We start from the raw sequence: 26287 nt of genomic DNA on the forward strand, positions 1-26287 counted from the left end.
AACGCTCCTCGCTCCCACACCCTCTGAACGCTCCTCGCTCCCTCACCCTCTGAACGCTCCGTGCTCCCTCACCCTCTGAACGCTCCGTGCTCCCTCACCCTCTGAACGCTCCTCCCTCCCTCACCCTCTGAACGCTCCTCGCTCCCTCACCCTCTGAACGCTCCTCGCTCCCTCACCCTCTGAATGCTCCTCGCTCCCTCACCCTCTGAACGCTCCCTCACCCTCTGAACGCTCCGTGCTCCCTCACCCTCTGAACGCTCCTCGCTCCCTCACCCTCTGAACGCTCCTCGCTCCCTCACCCTCTGAACGCTCCTCGCTCCCTCACCCTCTGAACGCTCCTCGCTCCCTCACCCTCTGAACGCTCCTCGCTCCCTCACCCTCTGAACGCTCCTCGCTCCCTCACCCTCTGAAAGCTCCTCGCTCCCTCACCCTCTGAACGCTCCTCGCTCCCTCACCCTCTGAATGCTCCTCGCTCCCTCACCCTCTGAACGCTCCTCGCTCCCTCAGCCTCTGAACGCTCCCTGCTCCCTCACCCTCCGAACGCTCCTCGCTCCCTCACCCTCTGAACGCTCCCTGCTCACTCCTGACGCTCCCTCACCCTCTGAACGCTCCTCGCTCCCTCACCCTCTGAACGCTCCTCGCTCCCTCACCCTCTGAACGCTCCTCGCTCCCTCACCCTCTGAACGCTCCTCGCTCCCTCACCCTCTGAACGCTCCCTCACCCTCTGAACGCTCCGTGCTCCCTCAACCTCTGAACGCTCCTCGCTCCGTCACCCTCTGAACGCTTCCTCACCCTCTGAACGCTCCTCGCTCCCTCACCCTCTGAACGCTCCTCGCTCCCTCACCCTCTGAATGCTCCTCGCTCCCTCACCCTCTGAACGCTCCTCGCTCTCTCACGCTCTGAACGCTCCTCGTTCCCTCACCCTCTGAACGCTCCTCGCTCCCTCACCCTCTGAACGCTCCTCGCTCCCTCACCCTCTGAACGCTCCTCGCTCACTCACCCTCTGAACGCTCCTCGCTCTCTCACCCTCTGAATGCTCCTCGCTCCCTCACCCTCTGAACGCTCCTCACTCCCTCACCCTCTGAACGCTCCCTGCTGCCTCACCCTCCGAACGCTCCTCGCTCCCTCACCCTCTGAATGCTCCTCGCTCCCTCACCCTCTGAACGCTGCCTGCTCACTCCTGACGCTCCCTCACCCTCTGAACGCTCCTCGCTCCCTCACCCTCTGAACCGTCCTCGCTCCCTCACCCTCTGAACGCTCCTCGCTCCCTCACCCTCTGAATGCTCCTCGCTCCCTCACCCTCTGAACGCTCCCTCACCCTCTGAACGCTCCTCGCTCCCTCACCCTCTGAACGCTCCTCGCTCCCTCACCCTCTGAACGCTCCCTCACCCTCTGAACGCTCCTCGCTCCCTCACCCTCTGAACGCTCCGTGCTCCCTCACCCTCTGAACGCTCCTCGCTCCCTCACCCTCTGAACGCTCCCTCACCCTCTGAACGCTCCGTGCTCCCTCACCCTCTGAACGTTCCTCGCTCCCTCACCCTCTGAACGCTCCTCGCTCCCTCACCCTCTGAACGCTCCTCGCTCCCTCACCCTCTGAACGCTCCTCGCTCCCTCACCCTCTGAACGCTCCTCGCTCCCTCACCCTCTGAACGCTCCGTGCTCCCTCACCCTCTGAACGCTCCGTGCTCCCTCACCCTCTGAACGCTCCTCGCTCCCTCACCCTCTGAACGCTCCTCGCTCCCTCACCCTCTGAACGCTCCTCGCTCCCTCACCCTCTGAACGCTCCGTGCTCCCTCACCCTCTGAACGCTCCGTGCTCCCTCACCCTCTGAACGCTCCTCGCTCCCTCACCCTCTGAATGCTCCTCGCTCCCTCACCCTCTGAACGCTCCCTCACCCTCTGAACGCTCCGTGCTCCCTCACCCTCTGAACGCTCCTCGCTCCCTCACCCTCTGAACGCTCCTCGCTCCCTCACCCTCTGAACGCTCCTCGCTCCCTCACCCTCTGAACGCTCCTCGCTCCCTCACCCTCTGAACGCTCCTCGCTCCCTCACCCTCTGAACGCTCCTCGCTCCCTCACCCTCTGAAAGCTCCTCGCTCCCTCACCCTCTGAACGCTCCTCGCTCCCTCACCCTCTGAATGCTCCTCGCTCCCTCACCCTCTGAACGCTCCTCGCTCCCTCACCCTCTGAACGCTCCCTGCTCCCTCACCCTCCGAACGCTCCTCGCTCCCTCACCCTCTGAATGCTCCTCGCTCCCTCACCCTCTGAACGCTCCCTGCTCACTCCTGACGCTCCCTCACCCTCTGAACGCTCCTCGCTCCCTCACCCTCTGAACGCTCCTCGCTCCCTCACCCTCTGAACGCTCCTCGCTCCCTCACCCTCTGAACGCTCCTCGCTCCCTCACCCTCTGAACGCTCCCTCACCCTCTGAACGCTCCGTGCTCCCTCAACCTCTGAACGCTCCTCGCTCCGTCACCCTCTGAACGCTTCCTCACCCTCTGAACGCTCCTCGCTCCCTCACCCTCTGAACGCTCCTCGCTCCCTCACCCTCTGAATGCTCCTCGCTCCCTCACCCTCTGAACGCTCCTCGCTCTCTCACGCTCTGAACGCTCCTCGCTCCCTCACCCTCTGAACGCTCCTCGCTCCCTCACCCTCTGAACGCTCCTCGCTCCCTCACCCTCTGAACGCTCCTCGCTCACTCACCCTCTGAACGCTCCTCGCTCTCTCACCCTCTGAATGCTCCTCGCTCCCTCACCCTCTGAACGCTCCTCACTCCCTCACCCTCTGAACGCTCCCTGCTCCCTCACCCTCCGAACGCTCCTCGCTCCCTCACCCTCTGAATGCTCCTCGCTCCCTCACCCTCTGAACGCTGCCTGCTCACTCCTGACGCTCCCTCACCCTCTGAACGCTCCTCGCTCCCTCACCCTCTGAACCGTCCTCGCTCCCTCACCCTCTGAACGCTCCTCGCTCCCTCACCCTCTGAATGCTCCTCGCTCCCTCACCCTCTGAACGCTCCCTCACCCTCTGAACGCTCCTCGCTCCCTCACCCTCTGAACGCTCCGTGCTCCCTCACCCTCTGAACGCTCCTCGCTCCCTCACCCTCTGAACGCTCCCTCACCCTCTGAACGCTCCTCGCTCCCTCACCCTCTGAACGTTCCTCGCTCCCTCACCCTCTGAACGCTCCCTCACCCTCTGAACGCTCCTCGCTCCCTCACCCTCTGAACGCTCCGTGCTCCCTCACCCTCTGAACGCTCCTCGCTCCCTCACCCTCTGAACGCTCCCTCACCCTCTGAACGCTCCTCGCTCCCTCACCCTCTGAACGCTCCTCGCTCCCTCACCCTCTGAACGCTCCCTCACCCTCTGAACGCTCCTCGCTCCCTCACCCTCTGAACGCTCCCTCACCCTCTGAATGCTCCTCGCTCCCTCACCCTCTGAACGTTCCTCGCTCCCTCACCCTCTGAACGCTCCTCGCTCCCTGACCCTCTGAACGCTCCCTCACCCTCTGAACGCTCCTCGCTCCCTCACCCTCTGAACGCTCCTCGCTCCCTCACCCTCTGAACGCTCCTCGCTCCCTCACCCTCTGAACGCTCCTCGCTCCCTCACCCTCTGAACGCTCCTCGCTCCCTCACCCTCTGAACGCTCCTCGCTCCCTCACCCTCTGAACGCTCCGTGCTCCCTCACCCTCTGAACGCTCCTCGCTCCCTCACCCTCTGAACGCTCCTCGCTCCCCTCACCCTCTGAACGCTCCTCGCTCCCTCACCCTCTGAACGCTCCTCCCTCCCTCACCCTCTGAACGCTCCTCGCTCCCTCACCCTCTGAACTCTCCTCGCTCCCTCACCCTCTGAACGCTCCTCGCTCCCTCACCCTCTGAATGCTCCTCGCTCCCTCACCCTCTGAACGCTCCCTCACCCTCTGAACGCTCCGTGCTCCCTCACCCTCTGAACGCTCCTCGCTCCCTCACCCTCTGAACGCTTCTCGCTCCCTCACCCTCTGAACGCTCCTCGCTCCCTCACCCTCTGAACGCTCCGTGCTCCCTCACCCTCTGAACGCTCCTCCCTCCCTCACCCTCTGAACGCTCCTCGCTCCCTCACCCTCTGAACGCTTCTCGCTCCCTCACCCTCTGAACGCTCCTCGCTCCCTCACCCTGAACGCTCCTCGCTCCCTCACCCTCTGAACGCTCCTCGCTCCCTCACCCTCTGAACGCTCCTCCCTCCCTCACCCTCTGAACGCTCCTCGCTCCCTCACCCTCTGAACGCTCCTCGCTCCCTCACCCTCTGAACGCTCCTCGCTCCCTCACCCTCTGAACGCTCCTCCCTCCCTCACCCTCTGAACGCTCCTCGCTCCCTCACCCTCTGAACGCTCCTCGCTCCCTCACCCTCTGAACGCTCCTCGCTCCCTCACCCTCTGAACGCTCCTCCCTCCCTCACCCTCTGAACGCTCCTCGCTCCCTCACCCTCTGAACGCTCCTCGCTCCCTCACCCTCTGAATAGTCCTCACTCCCTCACCCTCTGAACGCTCCTCGCTCCCTCACCCTCTGAACGCTCCTCGCTCCCTCACCCTCTGAACGCTCCTCGCTCCCTCACCCTCTGAACGCTCCTCGCTCCCTCACCCTCTGAACGCTCCTCGCTCCCTCACCCTCTGAACGCTCCTCGCTCCCTCACCCTCTGAACGCTCCTCGCTCCCTCACCCTCTGAACGCTCCTCGCTCCCTCACCCTCTGAACGCTCCTCGCTCCCTCACCCTCTGAACGCTCCTCGCTCCCTCACCCTCTGAACGCTCCTCGCTCCCTCACCCTCTGAACGCTCCTCGCTCCCTCACCCTCTGAACGCTCCTCGCTCCCTCACCCTCTGAACGCTCCTCGCTCCCTCACCCTCTGAACGCTCCTCGCTCCCTCACCCTCTGAACGCTCCTCGCTCCCTCACCCTCTGAACGCTCCTCGCTCCCTCACCCTCTGAACGCTCCTCGCTCCCTCACCCTCTGAACGCTCCTCGCTCCCTCACCCTCTGAACGCTCCTCGCTCCCTCACCCTCTGAACGCTCCTCGCTCCCTCACCCTCTGAACGCTCCTCGCTCCCTCACCCTCTGAACGCTCCTCGCTCCCTCACCCTCTGAACGCTCCTCGCTCCCTCACCCTCTGAACGCTCCTCGCTCCCTCACCCTCTGAACGCTCCTCGCTCCCTCACCCTCTGAACGCTCCTCGCTCCCTCACCCTCCGAACGCTCCTCGCTCCCTCACCCTCTGAATGCTCCTCGCTCCCTCACCCTCTGAATAGTCCTCACTCCCTCACCCTCTGAACGCTCCTCGCTCCCTCACCCTCTGAATAGTCCTCACTCCCTCACCCTCTGAACGCTCCTCGCTCCCTCACCCTCTGAATGCTCCTCGCTCCCTCACCCTCTGAACGCTCCGTGCTGCGTCACCCTCTGAATAGTCCTCACTCCCTCACACTCTGAACGCTCCTCGCTCCCTCACCCTCTGAACGCTCCTCGCTCCCTCACCCTCTGAACGCTCCTCGCTCCCTCACCCTCTGAACGCTCCTCGCTCCCTCACCCTCTGAACGCTCCTCGCTCCCTCACCCTCTGAACGCTCCGTGCTCCCTCACCCTCTGAACGTTCCGTGCTCCCTCACCCTCTGAACGCTCCTCGCTCCCTCACCCTCTGAACGCTCCGTGCTCCCTCACCCTCTGAACGCTCCTCCCTCCCTCACCCTCTGAACGCTCCTCGCTCCCTCACCCTCTGAACTCTCCTCGCTCCCTCACCCTCTGAACGCTCCTCGCTCCCTCACCCTCTGAACGCTCCTCGCTCCCTCACCCTCTGAACGCTCCTCGCTCCCTCACCCTCTGAACGCTCCGTGCTCCCTCACCCTGAACGCTCCTCGCTCCCTCACCCTCCGAATGCTCCTCGCTCTCTCACCCTCCGAACGCTCCTCGCTCCCTCACCCTCTGAATGCTCCTCGCTCCCTCACCCTCTGAATGGTCCTCACTCCCTCACCCTCTGAACGCTCCTCGCTCCCTCACCCTCTGAATAGTCCTCACTCCCTCACCCTCTGAACGCTCCTCGCTCCCTCACCCTCTGAATGCTCCTCGCTCCCTCACCCTCTGAACGCTCCTCACTCCCTCACCCTCTGAACGCTCCTCGCTCCCTCACCCTCTGAACGCTCCTCGCTCCCTCACCCTCTGAATAGTCCTCACTCCCTCACCCTCTGAACGCTCCTCGCTCCCTCACCCTCTGAATGCTCCTCGCTCCCTCACCCTCTGAACGCTCCTCACTCCCTCACCCTCTGAACGCTCCTCGCTCCCTCACCCTCTGAACGCTCCTCGCTCCCTCACCCTCTGAACGCTCCTTGCTCCCTCACCCTCTGAACGCTCCCTCACCCTCCGAATGCTCCTCGCTCCCTCACCCTCTGAATGCTCCTCGCTCTCTCACCCTCTGAACGCTCCTCGCTCTCTCACCCTCTGAACGCTCCTCGCTCCCTCACCCTCTGAACGCTCCTCGCTCCCTCACCCTCTGAATAGTCCTCACTCCCACACCCTCTGAACGCTCCTCGCTCCCTCACCCCCTGAACGCTCCCTCACCCTCCGAATGCTCCTCGCTCTCTCACCCTCTGAATGCTCCTCGCTCTCTCACCCTCTGAACGCTCCTCGCTCCCTCACCCTCTGATCGCTCCTCGCTCCCTCACCCTCCGAATGCTCCTCGCTCCCTCACCCCCTGAACGCTCCTTGCTCCCTCACCCTCTGAATAATCCTCACTCCCTCACTATATGAACAGTCCTCACCCTCTGAACAGTCCTCCCTGCCTCAACCCTCACATGAGTGAGGGGATGTGTCAGAGGCAGAGGACACTGGAGAAACTGATTAGAGTTAGCTGGCAGCAACTGTCAAACATCCTGTTGGTGCTCACACAGACAGAATGATATTTGGGTGAGATGAGTGGGGAGGTGACTGGAAGCTGTGTAACCTGATGGGAGTTAATATTTCTGGGCTGGTGCAGTGGGACAAACAGTGCAGCATGAAGCAAAGAGAGCTATGCAGGCTGTCTCACATGAACCACAAGGGTTGCTATCTCACCTCATTAATGTGCTTGTACGTCTTAATCAAATCCACCGAGAGCTTCCTCAGGGGTGCCGTCCCAGGCTCACGGAAGCTAAGTGGGATCCTCCTCTGTAGGATTGTCATGTCCGAGAGCACCTGCATAGGGAGACAGCAGTTAGGGAAATACATGCACTACAGGGCTTCATCCCAAACCTCCTGACACACTCACAGAGCTTGGGCAAGTGGGGAGGGAGGGAGGGGGGGAGGGAGGGAGGGAAGGGAAAGCACACTGCGCCTTTACTCTGCGCAGTACAAAACTGAAATTATATTAGATTTCTTTTTGGTGGAAAAAAGTTGTCCTCTTGCTAGGCTGCAAGATTTTAAAAATGGGCACGGGCTAATCCAAATGAATGAGCCGTTGTTACAGTAACTAATCTCAGCAACGGCAATCATGAAACTATGGTTTGACGTTAAAAAAACACCAGGTTCATTAATAACTTTAAGGGGAGGAAATCTGCCATCCTTACCCATCTCTGGCTAGTATGTGTGGTTCATTCTTAAGTGCATTCCGAAATGGCCGAGCAACTCAGTTCAAGGGCATCTAGAGAGAAGCTCCTGTGGTCAAATAGCGGGTCAGCATTCACTACCTAGGTGAGTAGGTGAAGAGAGACTGGAGGGCAGTGTGACCCAATGAGGCTTAGGGGGGAGAAATGACCGACAGGCATGGCCTGAGCAACATGGCCTCTAGTCTTGCTCTCTGAAGCTGGGCATGCAAAAGAATAATCACCACTTGTCTTAACGTGTACATTACTGGACGCCAACCCTCCCCAAACAACTGGACATACCCTGTCGCTGTGGTTGCCTCTCTGGTGGTCAGATGTGGGTGCCCGGCCAGCGGTCACGCCCCAGTGATGTCCCTGCCGGACCTGCTGGAGTTCACACATGGGCTGCACGTTGCCAAGAGGCAGCTGCCCGTGCTGGTTTGACATGCTGGGCTCAGCGGGGGTGAAGCCAAATGAGGCGGCCAAGCAGTGCGAGGAGGGCGGCTTGCATCCTGAGCTGGTCCCACCTGTGTGTACATAACAGGGAAAAGGTAGTCAGTCAGGAAATGAAATCTCACATCAGACACACACACATGCATACACATACAGGAGCAGAGACGTACAGACACAAACCCACAGGAGGACACACGCCCACAGGAGGACACACACACAGACAAATGCGCGCAGACGCACAAACACACGCAGATGCAGACAAACGCCACAGGCGCAGACATACGCACGCAGACACAGAGAAACGCGCGGACACAGAGAAACGCGCGGACACAGAGAAACGCGGGCATACACAGAGAAACGCACGCACAGACGCGGGCATACACACATGTGCAGATACACGAACGCAGAGACACACATGCAGACACACGCACATGCAGATGTAGACCGCACAGATGCAGTGACGCACACACGCAGACACACAAATGAAGAACTTCTTGCATTTCTCCAGTGACTTTCGACATGTCAGGACCGCTTGCAGTTATCAATAACTTTTTTGTTGAAGTGAGATCACTGTTGCTAAGTAGAATATGCAGCATCCAATTCACACACCGCAAGCTCCCAAAATCAGCAATGTGATAACGACCCAGGTTATCTGCTGTTTTTTAAAATTTAGAGTATCCAATACATTTTTTCCAATTTAGCGTGGCCAATCCGCCGACCTTGCACATCTTTTGGGTTGTGGGGGTGAAACCCACGCAAACACGGAATGTGCAAACTCCACACGGACAGTGACTGAGTCGGGATCGAACCTGGGACCTCAATGCCGTGAGGCAGCAATGTGAACCACCGCGCCACCGTGCAGGTTATCTGCTTTATGTGATTTTGAGTTCAGGGCCCGAGGACACTGGTGAGAACCACAGAGAGAGAGAGAGAGAGGGACAGAGAGAAAGAGAGAGAGGGGGGACAGAGAGAGAGGGGGGGGGGACAGAGAGAGAGAGGGGGACAGAGAGAAAGAGAGAGAGATGGACAGAGAGAGAGAGGGGAACAGAGAGAAAGAGAGAGAGATGGACAGAGAGAGAGAGAGAGAGAGGGGGGGGACAGAGAGAGAGAGAGGGGGAGGGACAGAGAGAGAGAGAGGGGGAGAGGGACAGAGAGAAAGAGAGGGAGAGGGACAGAGAGAGGGAGAGGGACAGAGAGAGGGAGAAGGACAGAGAGAGAGGGGGGACAGAGAGAGAGGGGGACAGAGAGAGAGGGGGGGGACAGAGAGAGAGGGGGGGACAGAGAGAGAGAGGGGGACAGAGAGAGAGAGGGGGACAGAGAGAGAGAGGGGGGGGGACAGAGAGAGAGAGAGGGGGGACAGAGAGAGAGAGAGGGGGGACAGAGAGAGAGAGAGGGGGACAGAGAGAGAGAGAGGGGGGACAGAGAGAGAGAGAGGGGGACAGAGAGAGAGAGAGGGGGACAGAGAGAGAGAGAGGGGGACAGAGAGAGAGAGAGGGGGACAAAGAGAGAGAGGGGGGGACAGAGAGAGAGAGAGGGGGACAGAGAGAGAGAGGGGGGACAGAGAGAGAGAGGGGGACAGAGAGAGAGGGGGACAGAGAGAGAGGGGGACAGAGAGAGAGAGGGGGGAGAGAGAGAGAGAGGGGGGGACAGAGAGAGAGAGGGGGGACAGAGAGAGAGAGGGGGACAGAGAGAGAGGGGGACAGAGAGAGAGGGGGGACAGAGAGAGAGAGAGAGGGGGGACAGAGAGAGAGGGGGACAGAGAGAGAGAGGGGGGACAGGGGAGAGAGAGGGGGACAGGGAGAGAGAGGGGGACAGGGAGAGAGAGGGGGACAGGGAGAGAGAGGGGGACAGGGAGAGAGAGGGGGACAGAGAGATAGAGGGCGACAGAGAGAGAGGGGGGGACAGAGAGAGAGAGGGGGACAGAGAGAGAGAGGGGGACAGAGAGAGAGGGGGACAGAGAGAGAGAGGGGGGACAGAGAGAGAGGGGGACAGAGAGAGAGGGACAGAGAGAGAGGGGGGGACAGAGAGAGAGGGGGGGACAGAGAGAGAGGGGGGGACAGAGAGAGAGGGGGGGGACAGAGAGAGAGGGTGGGACAGAGAGAGAGAGAGGGGGACAGAGAGAGAGAGGGACAGAGAGAAAGAGAGAGAGATGGACAGAGAGAAAGAGAGAGAGATGGACAGAGAGAAAGAGAGAGGGGGACAGAGAAAGAGAGGGGGACAGAGAGAGGGGGGGACAGAGAGAGAGGGGGGGGACAGAGAGAGAGAGAGAGGGACAGAGAGAGAGAGGGGGACAGAGAGAGAGAGGGGGACAGAGAGAGAGGGACAGATAGAGAGGGACAGATAGAGAGGGACAGATAGAGAGGGGACAGATAGAGAGGGACAGACAGAGATGGACAGAGAGAGAGGGACAGAGAGAGAGTGACAGAGAGAGAGGGACAGAGAGAGGGAGAACAGAGAGTGAGGGGGACAGAGCGAGAGGGACAGAGAGAAAGGGACAGCTAGAGAGGGACAGAGAGAGGGGGACAGAGAGGGAGAACAGAGAGTGAGGGGGACAGAGCGAGAGGGACAGAGAGAAAGGGACAGCTAGAGAGGGACAGAGAGAGAGGGACAGAGAGAGAGGGACAGAGAGAGAGAGGGACAGAGAGAGAGAGGGACAGAGAGAGAGAGGGACAGAGAGAGAACTGAAAGAGAGAGAGACAGAGAGAGAGGGACAGAGAGAGAGGGGGGGGACAGAGAGAGAGAGGGGACAGAGAGAGAGGGGGGGACAGAGAGAGAGGGGGGGGACAGAGAGAGAGGGGGGGACAGAGAGAGAGGGGGGGACAGAGAGAGAGGGGGGGACAGAGAGAGAGGGGGGGACACAGAGAGAGGGGGGGGACAGAGAGAGAGGGGGGGGACAGAGAGAGAGGGGGGGACAGAGAGAGAGGGGGGGACAGAGAGAGAGGGGGGGACAGAGAGAGAGAGAGTGGGACAGAGAGAAAGAGAGAGAGATGGACAGAGAGAAAGAGAGAGAGATGGACAGAGAGAAAGAGAGAGGGGGACAGAGAAAGAGAGGGGGACAGAGAGAGGGGTGGGACAGAGAGAGGGTGGGACAGAGAGAGAGGGGGGGACAGAGAGAGGGGGGGGACAGAGAGAGAGAGGGGGACAGAGAGAGAGAGGGGGACAGAGAGAGAGAGGGGGCAGAGAGAGAGAGGGAGACAGAGAGAGAGAGGGGGACAGAGAGAGAGAGGGGGGACAGAGAGAGAGAGGGGGACAGAGAGAGAGAGGGGGGACAGAGAGAGAGAGGGGGACAGAGAGAGAGAGGGGGACAGAGAGAGAGGGGGACAGAGAGAGAGGGGGCGACAGAGAGAGAGGGGGCGACAGAGAGAGAGGGGGGGAGACAGAGAGAGAGAGGGGGACAGAGAGAGAGAGGGGGGACAGAGAGAGAGGGGGGGACAGAGAGAGAGAGAGGGGGACAGAGAGAAAGAGAGAGAGAGATAGACAGAGAGAAAGAGAGAGAGATGGACAGAGAGAAAGAGAGAGGGGACAGAGAAAGAGAGCGGGACAGAGAGAGGGGGGGGACAGAGAGAGGGGGGGGGACAGAGAGAGTGGGGGACAGAGAGAGGGAGAGAGGGACAGAGAGAGAGAGAGGGGGGACAGAGAGAGAGAGGGGGGCAGAGAGAGAGAGAGGGGAGAGAGAGAGAGGGGGACAGAGAGAGAGGGACAGATAGAGAGGGCAGATAGAGAGGGACAGAGAGAGAGGGACAGAGAGAGATGGACAGAGAGAGAGTGGGACAGAGAGTTAGTGGGACAGAGAGTTAGTGGGACAGAGAGATTGTGGGACAGAGAGATTGTGGGACAGAGAGAGGATGACAGAGAGAGGGACAGAGAGAGAGAGAGAGGGGCAGAGAGAGAGAGGTACAGATAGAGAGAGAGGGGGACAGAGAGAGGGAGAACAGAGAGTGAGGGGGACAGAGCGAGAGGGACAGAGAGAAAGAGACAGAGAGAGAGGGACAGAGAGAGAGAGACAGAGAGAGAGGGACAGAGAGAGAGAGGGACAGAGAGAGAGAGGGACAGAGAGAGAGAGGGACAGAGAGGAGAGAGGGACAGAGAGAGACAGAGAGAGAGGGACAGAGAGAGAGGGGGGACAGAGAGAGAGGGGGGGACAGAGAGAGAGGGGGGGACAGAGAGAGAGGGGGGGACAGAGAGAGAGGGGGGGACAGAGAGAGAGGGGGGGACAGAGAGAGAGGGGGGGACAGAGAGAGAGGGGGACAGAGAGAGAGGGGGGGACAGAGAGAGAGGGGGGGACAGAGAGAGAGAGGGGGACAGAGAGAGAGAGGGGGACAGAGAGAAAGAGAGAGAGATGGACAGAGAGAAAGAGAGAGAGATGGACAGAGAGAAAGAGAGAGAGATGGGACAGAGAAGGAGAGGGGGACAGAGAGAGGGGGGGGACAGAGAGAGAGGGGGGGCAGAGAGAGGGGGGGACAGAGAGAGGGGGGGACAGAGAGAGAGAGGGGGCAGAGAGAGAGGGGGGGGACAGAGAGAGAGAGGGGGACAGAGAGAGAGGGACAGATAGAGAGGGACAGAGAGAGAGGGGGACAGAGAGAAAGAGAGAGAGATGGACAGAGAGAAAGAGAGAGAGATGGACAGAGAGAGGGGGACAGAGAAAGAGAGGGGACAGAGAGAGGGGGGACAGAGAGAGAGGGGAGGACAGAGAGAGGGGGGGACAGAGAGAGGGGGGGGACAGAGAGAGTGGGGGACAGAGATAGAGAGAGAGGGACAGAGAGAGAGAGGGGGACAGAGAGAGAGAGAGGGGGGCAGAGAGAGAGAGAGGGGGCAGAGAGAGAGAGGGGGCAGAGAGAGAGAGGGGGACAGAGAGAGAGGGACAGAGAGAGAGAGGGACAAAGAGAGGGAGGGACATAGAGGGGGAGGGACATAGAGGGGGAGGGACATAGAGGGGGAGGGACATAGAGGGGGAGGGACATAGAGGGGGAGGGACATATAGAGAGGGGTAGAGAGAGAGAGGGGGGGACAGGGACAGGGAGAAGGACAGAGCATGGGAGAGGGGCAGAGAGAGGGAGAGGGGCAGGGAGAGGGGCAGAGAGAGGGAGAGGGGCAGAGAGAGGGAGAGGGGCAGAGACTGGGAGGGGGCAGAGAGAGGGGAGAGGGGCAGAGAGAGGGAGGGACAGAGAGTGAGGGGGACAGAGAGAGAAAGGGGACAGAGAGAGAAAGGGACAGAGTGAGAAAGGGACAGAGAGAGAAAGGGACAGAGAGAGAAAGGGACAGAGCGAGAGAGGGACAGAGAGAGAGGGACAGAGAGAGAGAGATGTTCAGAGGGAGAGAGAGAGGGACAGAGAGAGAGAGAGGGACAGAGAGAAGAGTGAGAGAGAGAGAGAGAGAGAGAGGGACAGGGAGAGAGGGGGGACAGAGAGGAGAGGGGGGACAGAGAGAGAGAGAGGGGGACAGAGAGAGAGGGACAGATAGAGAGGGCAGATAGAGAGGGACAGAGAGAGAGGGACAGAGAGAGAGAGGGGGACAGAGAGAGAGAGGGGGGCAGAGAGAGAGAGAGGGGGACAGAGAGGGACAGATAGAGAGGGCAGATAGAGAGGGACAGAGAGAGATGGACAGAGAGAGAGTGGGACAGAGAGTTAGTGGGACAGAGAGATTGTGGGACAGAGAGAGGATGACAGAGAGAGGGACAGAGAGAGAGAGAGAGGGGCAGAGAGAGAGAGGTACAGATAGAGAGAGAGGGGGACAGAGAGAGGGGAGAACAGAGAGTGAGGGGGACAGAGCGAGAGGGACAGAGAGAAAGGGACAGAGAGAGAGAGACAGAGAGAGAGAGGGACAGAGAGAGAGAGGGACAGAGAGAGAGAGGGACAGAGAGAGAGAGGGACAGAGAGAGTCAGAGAGAGAGGGACAGAGAGAGAGGGGGGGACAGAGAGAGAGGGGGGGACAGAGAGAGAGGGGGGGACAGAGAGAGAGGGGGGGACAGAGAGAGAGGGGGGGACAGAGAGAGAGGGGGGGACAGAGAGAGAGGGGGGGACAGAGGGAGAGGGGGGGACAGAGAGAGAGGGGTGGACAGAGAGAGAGGGGGGGACAGATAGAGAGGGGGGGACAGAGAGAGAGAGAGAGGGGGAGAGAGAGAGAAAGAGAGAGAGATGGACAGAGAGAAAGAGAGAGAGATGGACAGAGAGAAAGAGAGAGGGGGACAGAGAAAGAGAGGGGGACAGAGAGAGGGGGGGGGACAGAGAGAGGGGGGGGGGACAGAGAGAGGGGGGGGACAGAGAGAGGGGGGGGGACAGAGAGAGGGGGGGGACAGAGAGAGGGGGGGGGGACAGAGAGAGAGGGGGGGCAGAGAGAGGGGGGGACAGAGAGAGAGAGGGGGCAGAGAGAGAGGGGGGGATAGAGAGAGAGAGGGGGACAGAGAGAGAGGGACAGATAGAGAGGGACAGAGAGAGAGGGGGACAGAGAGAAAGAGAGAGAGATGGACAGAGAGAAAGAGAGAGAGATGGACAGAGAGAGGGGGACAGAGAAAGAGAGGGGGGGACAGAGAGAGAGGGGGGGACAGAGAGAGAGGGGGGGGACAGAGAGAGAGGGGGGGACAGAGAGAGAGGGGGGGACAGAGGGAGAGGGGAGGACAGAGAGAGAGGGGGGGGACAGAGAGAGAGGGGGGACAGAGAGAGAGGGGGGACAGAGAGAGAGGGGGGACAGAGAGAGAGGGGGGGACAGAGAGAGAGAGGGGGACAGAGAGAGAGAGGGGGACAGAGAGAGAGCAGGGGGGACAGAGAGAAAGAGAGAGAGGGGGACAGAGAGAAAGAGAGAGATGGACAGAGAGAAAGAGAGAGGGGGGACAGAGAAAGAGAGGGGGGACAGAGAAAGAGGGGGGGACAGAGAGAGGGGGGGGACAGAGAGAGGGGGGGACAGAGAGAGGGGGGGACAGAGAGAGAGGGGGGCAGAGAGAGAGGGGGGGCAGAGAGAGGGGGGGGGGCAGAGAGAGGGGGGGGGGGCAGAGAGAGGTGGGGGGGCAGAGAGAGGGGGGGGAGAGAGGGGGGGACAGAGAGAGAGAGGGGCAGAGAGAGAGAGGGGCAGAGAGAGAGGGGGGGACAGAGAGAGAGAGGGGGACAGAGAGAGAGGGACAGAGAGAGAGGGGGACAGAGAGAAAGAGAGAGAGATGGACAGAGAGAAAGAGAGAGAGATGGACAGAGAGAGGGGGACAGAGAAAGAGAGGGGGACAGAGATAGAGAGAGAGGGACAGAGAGAGAGAGAGGGACAGAGAGAGAGAGGGGGACAGAGAGAGAGGGACAGAGAGAGGGGGGACAGAGAGAGTGGGGGACAGAGATAGAGAGAGAGGGACAGAGAGAGAGAGGGGGACAGAGAGAGAGAGAGGGGACAGAGAGAGAGAGGGGGCAGAGAGAGAGAGGGGGGGATAGAGAGAGAGGGGGGATAGAGAGAGAGGGACAGATAGAGAGGGACAGAGAGAGAGAGAGGGACAAAGAGAGGGAGGGACATAGAGGAGGAGGGACATAGAGGGGGGAGGGACATAGAGGGGGAGGGACATATAGAGAGGGGTAGAGAGAGAGAGGGGGGACAGGGACAGGGAGAAGGACAGAGCATGGGAGAGGGGCAGAGAGAGGGAGAGGGGCAGAGAGAGGGAGAGGGGCAGAGAGAGGGAGAGGGGCAGAGAGAGGGAGGGACAGAGAGTGAGGGGGACAGAGAGAGAAAGGGACAGAGAGAGAAAGGGACAGAGTGAGAAAGGGACAGAGAGAGAAAGGGACAGAGTGAGAAAGGGACAGAGAGAGAGAGGGACACAGAGAGAGTGACAGAGAGGGGCAGAGAGAGAGGGACAGAGAGAGAGAGAGGGACAGAGAGAGAGTGAGAGAGAGAGAGAGAGAGAGGGACAGGGAGAGAGGGGGGACAGAGAGAGAGAGGGGGGACAGAGAGAGAGAGAGGGAGACAGAGAGAGAGAGAGGGGGACAGAGAGAGAGGGACAGATAGAGAGGGCAGATAGAGAGGGACAGAGAGAGATGGACAGAGAGAGAGGGACAGAGAGAGAGAGGGGGACAGAGAGAGAGAGGGGGGCAGAGAGAGAGAGAGGGAGACAGAGAGAGAGAGAGGGGGGGACAGAGAGAGAGGGACAGATAGAGAGGGACAGAGAGAGAGGGGACAGAGAGAGAGGGGACAGAGAGAGTTTGGGACAGAGAGTTAGTGGGACAGAGAGATTGTGGGACAGAGAGATTGTGGGACAGAGAGAGGATGACAGAGAGAGGGAACAGAGAGAGAGAGAGAGGGGCAGAGAGAGAGAGGTACAGATAGAGAGAGAGGGGGACAGAGAGAGGGAGAACAGAGAGTGAGGGGGACAGAGCGAGAGGGACAGAGAGAGAGAGGGACAGAGAGAGAGAGGGACAGAGAGAGAGAGGGACAGAGAGAGACAGAGAGAGAGGGACAGAGAGAGAGGGGGGGACAGAGAGAGAGGGGGGGACAGAGAGAGAGGGGGGGACAGAGAGAGAGGGGGGGACAGAGAGAGAGGGGGGGACAGGGAGAGAGGGGGGGACAGGGAGAGAGGGGGGGACAGAGGGAGAGGGGGGGGACAGAGAGAGAGGGGGGGACAGAGAGAGAGGGGGGGACAGAGAGAGAGGGGGGGACAGAGAGAGAGAGGGGGACAGAGAGAGAGAGAGAGAGGGTGGACAGAGAGAGAGATGGACAGAGAGAAAGAGAGAGAGATGGACAGAGAGAAAGAGAGAGGGGGACAGAGAAAGAGAGGGGGACAGAGAGAAAGAGAGAGGGGGACAGAGAAAGAGAGGGGGACAGAGAGAGGGGGGGGGACAGAGAAAGAGAGGGGGACAGAGAGAGGGGGGGGGACAGAGAGAGGGGGGACAGAGAGAGGGGGGGGACAGAAAGAGGGGGGGACAGAAAGAGGGGGGGACAGAGAGAGGGGGGGACAGAGAGAGGGGGGGACAGAGAGAGGGGGGGACAGAGAGAGGGGGGGACAGAGAGAGAGAGGGGGCAGAGAGAGAGGGGGGGGACAGAGAGAGAGAGGGGGACAGAGAGAGAGGGGACAGATAGAGAGGGACAGAGAGAGAGGGGGACAGAGAGAAAGAGAGAGAGATGGGACAGAGAGAAAGAGAGAGAGATGGACAGAGAGAGGGGGACAGAGAAAGAGAGGGGGACAGAGAGAGAGGGGAGGACAGAGAGAGGGGGGGGACAGAGAGAGGGGGGGGACAGAGAGAGTGGGGGACAGAGATAGAGAGAGAGGGACAGAGAGAGAGAGGGGGACAGAGAGAGAGAGAGGGGGCAGAGAGAGAGAGGGGGGCAGAGAGAGAGAGGGGGAAGAGAGAGAGAGGGGGACAGAGAGAGAGGGACAGATAGAGAGGGACAGAGAGAGAGAGAGGGACAAAGAAAGGGAGGGACATAGAGGGGGAGGGACATAGAGGGGGAGGGACATAGTGGGGGAGGGGACATAGAGGGGGAGGGACATAGAGGGGGCGGGACATATAGAGAGGGGTAGAGAGAGGGAGGGGGGGACAGGGACAGGGAGAAGGACAGAGCATGGAGAGGGGCAGAGAGAGGGAGAGGGGCAGAGACTGGGAGGGGGCAGAGAGAGGGAGAGGGGCAGGAGAGAGGGAGGGACAGAGAGTGAGGGGGACAGAGAGAGAAAGGGACAGAGAGAGAAAGGGACAGAGTGAGAAAGGGACAGAGAGAGAAAGGGACAGAGTGAGAAAGGGACAGAGAGAGAGAGAGGGACAGAGAGAGAGAGAGGGACACAGAGAGAGTGACAGAGAGGGGCAGAGAGAGAGGGACAGAGAGAGAGGGACAGAGAGAGAGAGATGTTCAGAGGGAGAGAGAGAGGGACAGAGAGAGAGAGAGGGGAGAGGGACAGAGAGAGAGTGAGAGAGAGAGAGGGACAGGGAGAGAGGGGGACAGAGAGAGAGGGGGACAGAGAGAGAGGGGGACAGAGAGAGAGAGGGACAGAGAGAGAGAGAGAGGGACAGAGAGAGGGACAGAGAGAGAGAGAGAGGGACAGGGAGAGAGAGAGGGATAGGGACAGAGAGAGAGAGGGACAGAGAGAGAGAGAGAGAGAGACAGGGACAAAGAGAGAGAGAGGGGGACAGAGAGAGAGAGAGAGGGACAGAGAGAGAGAGAGAGGGACAGAGAGAGAGAGAGAGAGGGACAGAGAGAGAGAGAGGGACAGGCAGAGAGAGAGAGGGACAGAGACTGAGGGGGACAGAGACTGAGGGGGACAGAGACTGAGGGGGACAGAGAGAGAGGGGGACAGAGAGAGAGGGGGACAGAGAGAGAGGGGGACAGAAAGAAAGAGCCAGAGAGTGAGAGGGACAGAGAGAGAGAGGGACAGAGAGAGAGAGGGACAGAGAGGGGGACAGAGAGAGAGGGGGACAGAGAGAAAGGGACAGAGAGAGAGAGGGACAGAGAGAGAACTGAGAGAGAGGGACAGAGAGAGAGAGAGGGGGACAGAGACTGATGGGGTCAGAGACTGAGGGCCAGAGAGAAAGGGACAGAGAGAGAGAGGGACAGAGAGAGAGAGAGAGAGACAGAGAGAGAGAGGGACAGAGAGAGAGAGGGACAGAGCGAGAGGGGGACAGAGAGAGAGTGGGACAAAGAGAGAGAGGACAGAGAGAGAGAGGGACAGAGAGAGAGGGACAGGGAGAGAGGGACAGAGAGAGAGAGACAGAGAGAGAGGGACAGAGAGAGAGACTGAGGGGGGCAGAGACTGAGGGGGGAAGAGACTGAGGGGGGCAGAGACTGAGGGGGGCAGAGACTGAGGGGGGCAGAGACTGAGGGGGGCAGAGACTGAGGGGGGCAGAGACTGAGGGGGGCAGAGACTGAGGGGGCAGAGACTGAGGGGGGCAGAGACTGAGGGGGGCAGAGACTGAGGGGGGCAGAGACTGAGGGGGGCAGAGACTGAGGGGGGCAGAGACTGAGGGGGGCAGAGACTGAGGGGGGCAGAGACTGAGGGACCGAGAGAATGGGACAGAGAGAAAGGGACAGAGAGGATGGGACAGAGGGAGAGGGACAGTGGGAGAGGGACAGAGGGAGAGGGACAGGGACAGAGAGAATGGGACAGGGAGGATGGGACAGGGAGGGGGAGGGACAGGGAGGGGGAGGGACAGGGAGGGGGAGGGACAGGGAGGGGGAGGGACAGGGAGGGGGAGGGACAGGGAGGGGGAGGGACAGAGAGGGGGAGGGACAGAGAGGGGGAGGGACAGAGAGGGGGAGGGACAGAGAGGGGGAGGGACAGAGTGGGGGAGGGACAGAGTGGGGGAGGGACAGGGAGGGGGAGGGACAGGGAGGGGGAGGGACAGGGAGGGGGAGGGACAGGGAGGGGGAGGGACAGAGAGGGGGAGGGACAGAGAGGGGGAGGGACAGAGAGGGGGAGGGACAGAGAGGGGGAGGGACAGAGTGGGGGAGGGACAGAGTGGGGGAGGGACAGAGTGGGGGAGGGACAGAGTGGGGAGGGACAGAGTGGGGGAGGGACAGAGTGGGGGAGGGACAGAGTGGGGGAGGGACAGAGTGGGGGAGGGACAGAGTGGGGGAGGGACAGAGAGGGGGAGGGACAGAGAGGGGGAGGGACAGAGAGGGGGAGGGACAGAGAGGGGGAGGGACAGAGAGGGGGAGGGACAGAGAGGGGGAGGGACAGAGAGGGGGAGGGACAGAGAGGGGGAGGGACAGAGAGCGGGAGGGACAGAGAGCGGGAGGGACAGAGAGGGGGAGGGACAGAGAGAGGGAGGGACAGAGAGAGAGGGACAGAGAGAGAGGGACAGAGGGAGAGGGACAGTGGGAGTGGGACAGAGAGGGAGAGGGACAGAGAGGGGGAGGGACAGAGAGGGGGAGGGACAGAGAGGGGGAGGGACAGAGAGGGGGAGGGACAGAGAGGGGGAGGGACAGAGAGGGGGAGGGACAGAGAGGGGGAGTGACAGAGAGGGGGAGGGACAGAGAGGGGGAGGGACAGAGAGGGGGAGGGACAGAGAGGGGGAGGGACAGAGAGGGGGAGGGACAGAGAGGGGGAGGGACAGAGAGGGGGAGGGACAGAGAGGGGGAGGGACAGAGAAGGGGAGGGACAGAGAGGGGGAGGCACATATAGAGAGGGGTAGAGATAGAGGGGGGGACAGGTACAGGGAGGGGGAGAGAGAGGGAGATTGACGGAGCATGGGAGAGGGACTGAGAGAGGGAGAGGGGCAGAGAGAGGGAGAGGGGCAGAGAGAGGGAGAGAGAGAGGGAGAGGGACAGAGAGAGGGAGAGGGACAGAGAGAGGGAGAGGGACAGAGAGAGGGAGAGGGACAGAGAGAGAGGGTCAGAGAGAGAGAGAGAGGGACAGAGAGACAGAGGGACAGAGAGAGAGAGGGACAGAGAGAGGGGCAGAGAGAGAGAGGGGCAGAGAGAGAGAGGGTCAGAGAGAGAGAGAAATTGAGATAGGGAGAGAGGGACAGAGAGAGAGAGGGGGACAGAGAGAGAGAGAGAGAGAGCGGGACAGAGAGAGAGAGCGGGACAGAGAGAGAGAGCGGGACAGAGAGAGAGAGCGGGACAGAGAGAGAGAGCGGGACAGAGAGAGAGAGGGGGACAGAGAGAGAGGGGGACAGAGAGAGAGGGGGGGACAGAGAGAGAGGGGGGGACAGAGAGAGAGGGGGGGACAGAGAGAGAGGGGGGGACAGAGAGAGAGGGGGGGACAGAGAGAGGGGGGGGGACAGAGAGAGGGGGGGACAGAGAGAGAGGGGGGACAGAGAGAGAGGAGGGGACAGAGAGAGAGGGGGGGACAGAGAGAGAGGAGGGGACAGAGAGAGAGGGGGGGACAGAGAGAGATGGGGGGGACAGAGAGAGAGAGAGGGACAGAGGGAGAGGGACAGAGGGAGAGGGACAGAGGGAGAGGGACAGAGAGAATGGGACAGAGTGGGGGAGGGACAGAGTGGGGGAGGGACAGAGTGGGGGAGGGACAGAGTGGGGGAGGACAGAGTGGGGGAGGACAGAGTGGGGGAGGGACAGAGTGGGGGAGGGACAGAGTGGGGGAGGGACAGAGTGAGGGAGGGACAGAGAGGGGGTGGGACAGAGAGGGGGAGGGACAGAGGGGGAGGGACAGAGAGGGGGAGGGACAGAGAGGGGGAGGGACAGAGAGGGGGAGGGACAGAGAGGGGGAGGGACAGAGAGGGGGAGGGACAGAGAGGGGGAGGGACAGAGAGGGGGAGGGAGAGAGTGGGGAGGGAGAGAGTGGGGAGGGAGAGATTGGGGGAGGGAGAGAGTGGGGGAGGGAGAGAGTGGGGGAGGGACAGAGTGGGGGAGGGACAGAGTGGGGGAGGGACAGAGTGGGGGAGGGACAGAGTGGGGGAGGGACAGAGTGGGGGAGGGACAGAGTGGGGGAGGGACAGAGTGGGGGAGGGACAGAGAGGGGGAGGGACAGAGAGGGGGAGGGACAGAGTGGGGGAGGGACAGAGTGGGGGAGGGACAGAGTGGGGGAGGGACAGAGTGGGGGAGGGACAGAGAGGGGGAGGGACAGAGAGGGGGAGGGACAGAGAGGGGGAGGGACAGAGAGGGGGAGGGACAGAGAGGGGGAGGGACAGAGAGGGGGAGGGACAGAGAGGGGGAGGGACAGAGAGGGGGAGGGACAGAGAGGGGGAGGGACAGAGAGGGGGAGGGACAGAGAGGGGTAGAGAGAGAGAGGGGGGGGACAGGTACAGGGAGGGGGGGACAGGTACAGGGAGGGGGGGACAGGTACAGGGAGGGGGGGACAGGTACAGGGAGGGGGAGAGAGGGGGAGAGAGAGGGAGATTGACGGAGCATGGGAGAGGGACTGAGAGAGGGAGAGGGGCAGAGAGAGGGAGAGGGACAGAGAGAGGGAGAGGGACAGAGAGAGGGAGAGGGACAGAGAGAGGGAGAGGGACAGAGAGAGGGAGAGGGACAGAGAGAGAGAAGGACAGAGAGAGAGGGTCAGAGGGAGAGAGGGACAGAGAGAGAGAGGGACAGAGAGAGAGAGTGACAGAGAGCGAGAGGGACAGAGAGCGAGAGGGACAGAGAGCGAGAGGGACAGAGAGAGGGGCAGAGAGAGAGGGGGTCAGAGAGAGAGAGAGGTTCAGTGGGAGAGAGAGGGTCAGATGAGAGAGTGGGACAGAGAGAGAGAGGGGGACAGAGAGAGAGAGAGAGGGGACAGAGAGAGAGAGGGGGACAGAGAGAGAGAGAGGGGGACAGAGAATGACGGGGTCAGAGAGTGAGGGACAGAGAGAGAGAGAGAGATAGAGAGAAAGAGAGAGCGACAGAGAGAGAGGGAGAGGGACAGAGGGAGAGGGACAGATGGAGAGGGACACAGGGAGAGGGACAGAGGGAGAGGGACAGAGGGAGAGGGACAGAGAGAATGGGACAGGGAGGATGGGACAGAGAGAGAGGGACAGAGGGAGAGGGACAGAGGGAGAGGGACAGAGGGACAGAGGGAGAGGGACAGAGGGAGAGGGACAGAGAGAGGGAGAGGGACAGAGAGAGGGAGAGGGACAGAGAGGGACAGGGACAGAGAGAGAGAAGGACAGAGAGAGAGGGTCAGAGGGAGAGAGGGACAGAGAGAGAGAGGGACAGAGAGAGAGAGTGACAGAGAGCGAGAGGGACAGAGAGCGAGAGGGACAGAGAGAGGGGCAGAGAGAGAGGGGGTCAGAGAGAGAGAGAGGTTCAGTGGGAGAGAGAGGGTCAGATGAGAGAGTGGGACAGAGAGAGAGAGGGGGACAGAGAGAGAGAGAGAGGGGACAGAGAGAGAGAGCGGGACAGAGAGAGAGAGCGGGACAGAGAGAGAGAGCGGGACAGAGAGAGAGAGCGGGACAGAGAGAGAGAGAGAGACAGAGAGGGGGACAGAGAGAGAGAGGGACAGAGAGAGAGAGAGGGACAGAGAGAGAGGGGGGGACAGAGAGAGAGGGGGGGACAGAGAGAGAGGGGGGGACAGAGAGAGAGGGGGGGAACAGACAGAGAGGGGGGGAACAGACAGAGAGGGGGGGAACAGACAGAGAGGGGGGGAACAGACAGAGAGGGGGGGAACAGACAGAGAGGGGGGGGAACAGACAGAGAGAGGGGGGGGACAGAGAGAGGGGGGGGGACAGAGAGAGGGGGGGGGACAGAGAGAGGGGGGGGGGACAGAGAGAGGGGGGGGACAGAGAGAGGGGGGGGGACAGAGAGAGGGGGGGGGACAGAGAGAGGGGGGGGGACAGAGAGAGGGGGGGGGACAGAGAGAGGGGGGGGGGACAGAGAGAGAGGGGGGGGACAGAGAGAGGGGGGGGACAGAGAGAGGGGGGGGGGACAGAGAGAGGGGGGGGGACAGAGAGAGGGGGGGGGGGACAGAGAGAGAGGGGGGGGGACAGAGAGAGGGGGGGGGGACAGAGAGAGGGGGGGGGACAGAGAGAGGGGGGGGGACAGAGAGAGAGGGGGGGACAGAGAGAGAGGGGGGGACAGAGAGAGATGGACAGAGAGAGAGGGGGGGACAGAGAGAGATGGACAGAGAGAGAGAGAGGGGGACAGAGAGAGATGGACAGAGAGAGAGAGAGGGACAGAGAGATGGAGGGACAGAGAGAGAGAGGGTCAGAGAGAGAGGGTCGGAGAGAGAGAGGGACAGAGAGAGAGGGACAGAGAGAGAGGGACAGAGAGAGAGGGACAGAGAGAGAGGGACAGAGAGAGAGGGACAGAGAGAGAGGGACAGAGAGACAGAGAGAGAACTGACAGAGAGGGACAGAGAGAGAGAGAGGGGGACAGAGAATGACGGGGTCAGAGAGTGAGGGACAGAGAGAGAGAGAGAGATAGAGAGAAAGAGAGAGCGACAGAGAGAGAGGGAGAGGGACAGAGGGAGAGGGACAGATGGAGAGGGACACAGGGAGAGGGACAGAGGGAGAGGGACAGAGAGAATGGGACAGGGAGGATGGGACAGAGAGAGAGGGACAGAGGGAGAGGGACAGATGGAGAGGGACAGAGGGACAGAGGGAGAGGGACAGAGGGACAGAGGGAGAGGGACAGAGGGAGAGGGACAGAGGGAGAGGGACAGAGGGAGAGGGACAGAGAGGGAGAGGGACAGAGAGGGACAGGGACAGAGAGGGACAGGGACAGAGAGGGACAGGGACAGAGAGGGACAGGGACAGAGAGGGGGAGGGACAGAGAGGGGGAGGGACAGAGAGGGGGAGGGACAGAGAGGGGGAGGGACAGAGAGGGGGAGGGACAGAGAGGGGGAGGGACATATAGAGAGGGGTAGAGAGAGAGAGGGGGGGGACAGGTACAGGGAGGGTGAGAGAGAGGGAGATTGATGGAGCATGGGAGAGGGACTGAGAGAGGGAGAGGGGCAGACAGAGGGACAGAGAGGGAGAGGGACAGAGAGAGGGAGAGGGGCAGAGAGAGGGAGAGGGACAGAGAGAGGGAGAGGGACAGAGAGAGGGAGAGGGACAGAGAGAGGGAGAGGGACAGAGAGAGGGAGAGGGACAGAGAGAGGGAGAGGGACAGAGAGGGAGAGGGACAGAGAGAGAGAGGGACAGAGAGAGAGAGGGACAGAGAGAGAGAGGGACAGAGAGAGAGGGACAGAGAGAGAGAGGGACAGAGAGAGAGAGGGACAGAGAGAGAGAGGGACAGAGAGAGGGGCAGAGAGAGGGGCAGAGAGAGAGAGAGGGTCAGAGAGAGAGAGCGGTTCAGAGGGAGAGAGATGTTCAGAGGGAGAGAGTGGGACAGAGAGAGAGAGTGGGACAGAGAGAGAGAGGGGGACAGAGAGAGACAGAGATCGAGATAGGGAGAGAGGGACAGAGAGAGAGAGAGAGGGGACAGAGAGAGAGAGAGAGGGGACAGAGAGAGAGAGCGGGACAGAGAGAGAGAGCGGGACAGAGAGGGAGAGCGGGACAGAGAGGGAGAGCGGGACAGAGAGGGAGAGCGGGACAGAGAGGGAGAGCGGGACAGAGAGAGAGAGCGGGACAGAGAGAGAGAGCGGGACAGAGAGAGAGAGAGACAGAGAGGGGGACAGAGAGAGAGAGGGGGACAGAGAGAGAGAGGGGGACAGAGAGAGAGAGGGGGACAGAGAGAGAGAGGGGGACAGAGAGAGAGAGGGGGACAGAGAGAGGGGGACAGAGAGAGAGGAGGGGACAGAGAGAGAGGGGGGGACAGAGAGAGAGGGGGGGACAGAGAGAGAGGGGGGGACAGAGAGAGAGGGGGGGACAGAGAGAGAGGGGGGGACAGAGAGAGAGGGACAGATAGAGAGGGACAGAGAGAGAGGGGGACAGAGAGAAAGAGAAGGAGATGGACAGAGAGAAAGAGAGAGAGATGGACAGAGAGAGGGGGACAGAGAAAGAGAGGGGGGGACAGAGAGAGAGGGGGGGACAGAGAGAGAGGGGGGGACAGAGGGAGAGGGGAGGACAGAGAGAGAGGGGGGGACAGAGAGAGAGGGGGGGACAGAGAGAGAGGGGGGACAGAGAGAGAGGGGGGGACAGAGAGAGAGAGGGGGACAGAGAGAGAGAGGGGGGGACAGAGAGAAAGAGAGAGAGGGGGACAGAGAGAAAGAGAGAGATGGACAGAGAGAAAGAGAGAGGGGGACAGAGAAAGAGAGGGGGGACAGAGAGAGGGGGGGACAGAGAGAGAGGGGGGGACAGAGAGAGAGGGGGGGCAGAGAGAGAGGGGGGGGCAGAGAGGGGGGGGCAGAGAGGGGGGGGGCAGAGAGAGGGGGGGACAGAGAGAGGGGGGAACAGAGAGAGAGAGGGGCAGAGAGAGAGAGGGGCAGAGAGAGAGGGGGGGACAGAGAGAGAGAGGGGGACAGAGAGAGAGAGGGGGACAGATAGAGAGGGACAGAGAGAGAGGGACAGAGAGAGAGGGGGACAGAGAGAAAGAGAGAGAGATGGACAGAGAGAAAGAGAGAGAGATGGACAGAGAGAGGGGGACAGAGAAAGAGAGGGGGACAGAGATAAAGAGAGAGGGACAGAGAGAGAGAGAGGGACAGAGAGAGAGAGGGGGACAGAGAGAGAGAGGGGGACAGAGAGAGAGGGACAGAGAGAGTGGGGGACAGAGATAGAGAGAGGGGGACAGAGAGAGAGAGGGGGACAGAGAGAGAGAGAGGGGACAGAGAGAGAGAGGGGGCAGAGAGAGAGAGGGGGATAGAGAGAGAGGGGGATAGAGAGAGAGGGACATATAGAGAGGGGTAGAGAGAGAGAGGGGGGACAGGGACAGGGAGAAGGACAGAGCATGGGAGAGGGGCAGAGAGAGGGAGAGGGGCAGAGACTGGGAGGGGGCAGAGAGAGGGAGAGGGGCAGAGAGAGGGAGGGACAGAGAGTGAGGGGGACAGAGAGAGAAAGGGACAGA

The 26287-nt window shown here is 61.0% G+C and overlaps 1 protein-coding gene across 6 annotated transcripts in view; it reads right to left on the reverse strand.

Annotated features, from left to right (window-relative positions):
* LOC140386480 (dual specificity tyrosine-phosphorylation-regulated kinase 1A-like) overlaps window positions 1-26287 on the reverse strand; it is a 193515-nt gene that overhangs the window by 43215 nt on the left and 124013 nt on the right. For 5 of the 6 annotated variants that reach the window (XM_072468861.1, XM_072468862.1, XM_072468859.1 and 2 more), the window contains 2 exons: window positions 7868-8091; window positions 7059-7178 (listed from right to left, as the gene is read on the reverse strand). In XM_072468861.1, coding sequence (XP_072324962.1) covers window positions 7059-7178; window positions 7868-8011 — 264 coding nt within the window. In that variant the 5' untranslated portion in view covers window positions 8012-8091. Of the gene's footprint in view, window positions 1-7058; window positions 7179-7867; window positions 8092-8826; window positions 8979-26287 lie in introns of those variants that run through there. The other variant, XM_072468863.1, reaches the window with a different exon arrangement.

The sequence above is a fragment of the Scyliorhinus torazame genome, chromosome 12 (genome assembly GCF_047496885.1).
Source record: "Scyliorhinus torazame isolate Kashiwa2021f chromosome 12, sScyTor2.1, whole genome shotgun sequence".
NCBI lineage: Eukaryota > Metazoa > Chordata > Chondrichthyes > Carcharhiniformes > Scyliorhinidae > Scyliorhinus > Scyliorhinus torazame.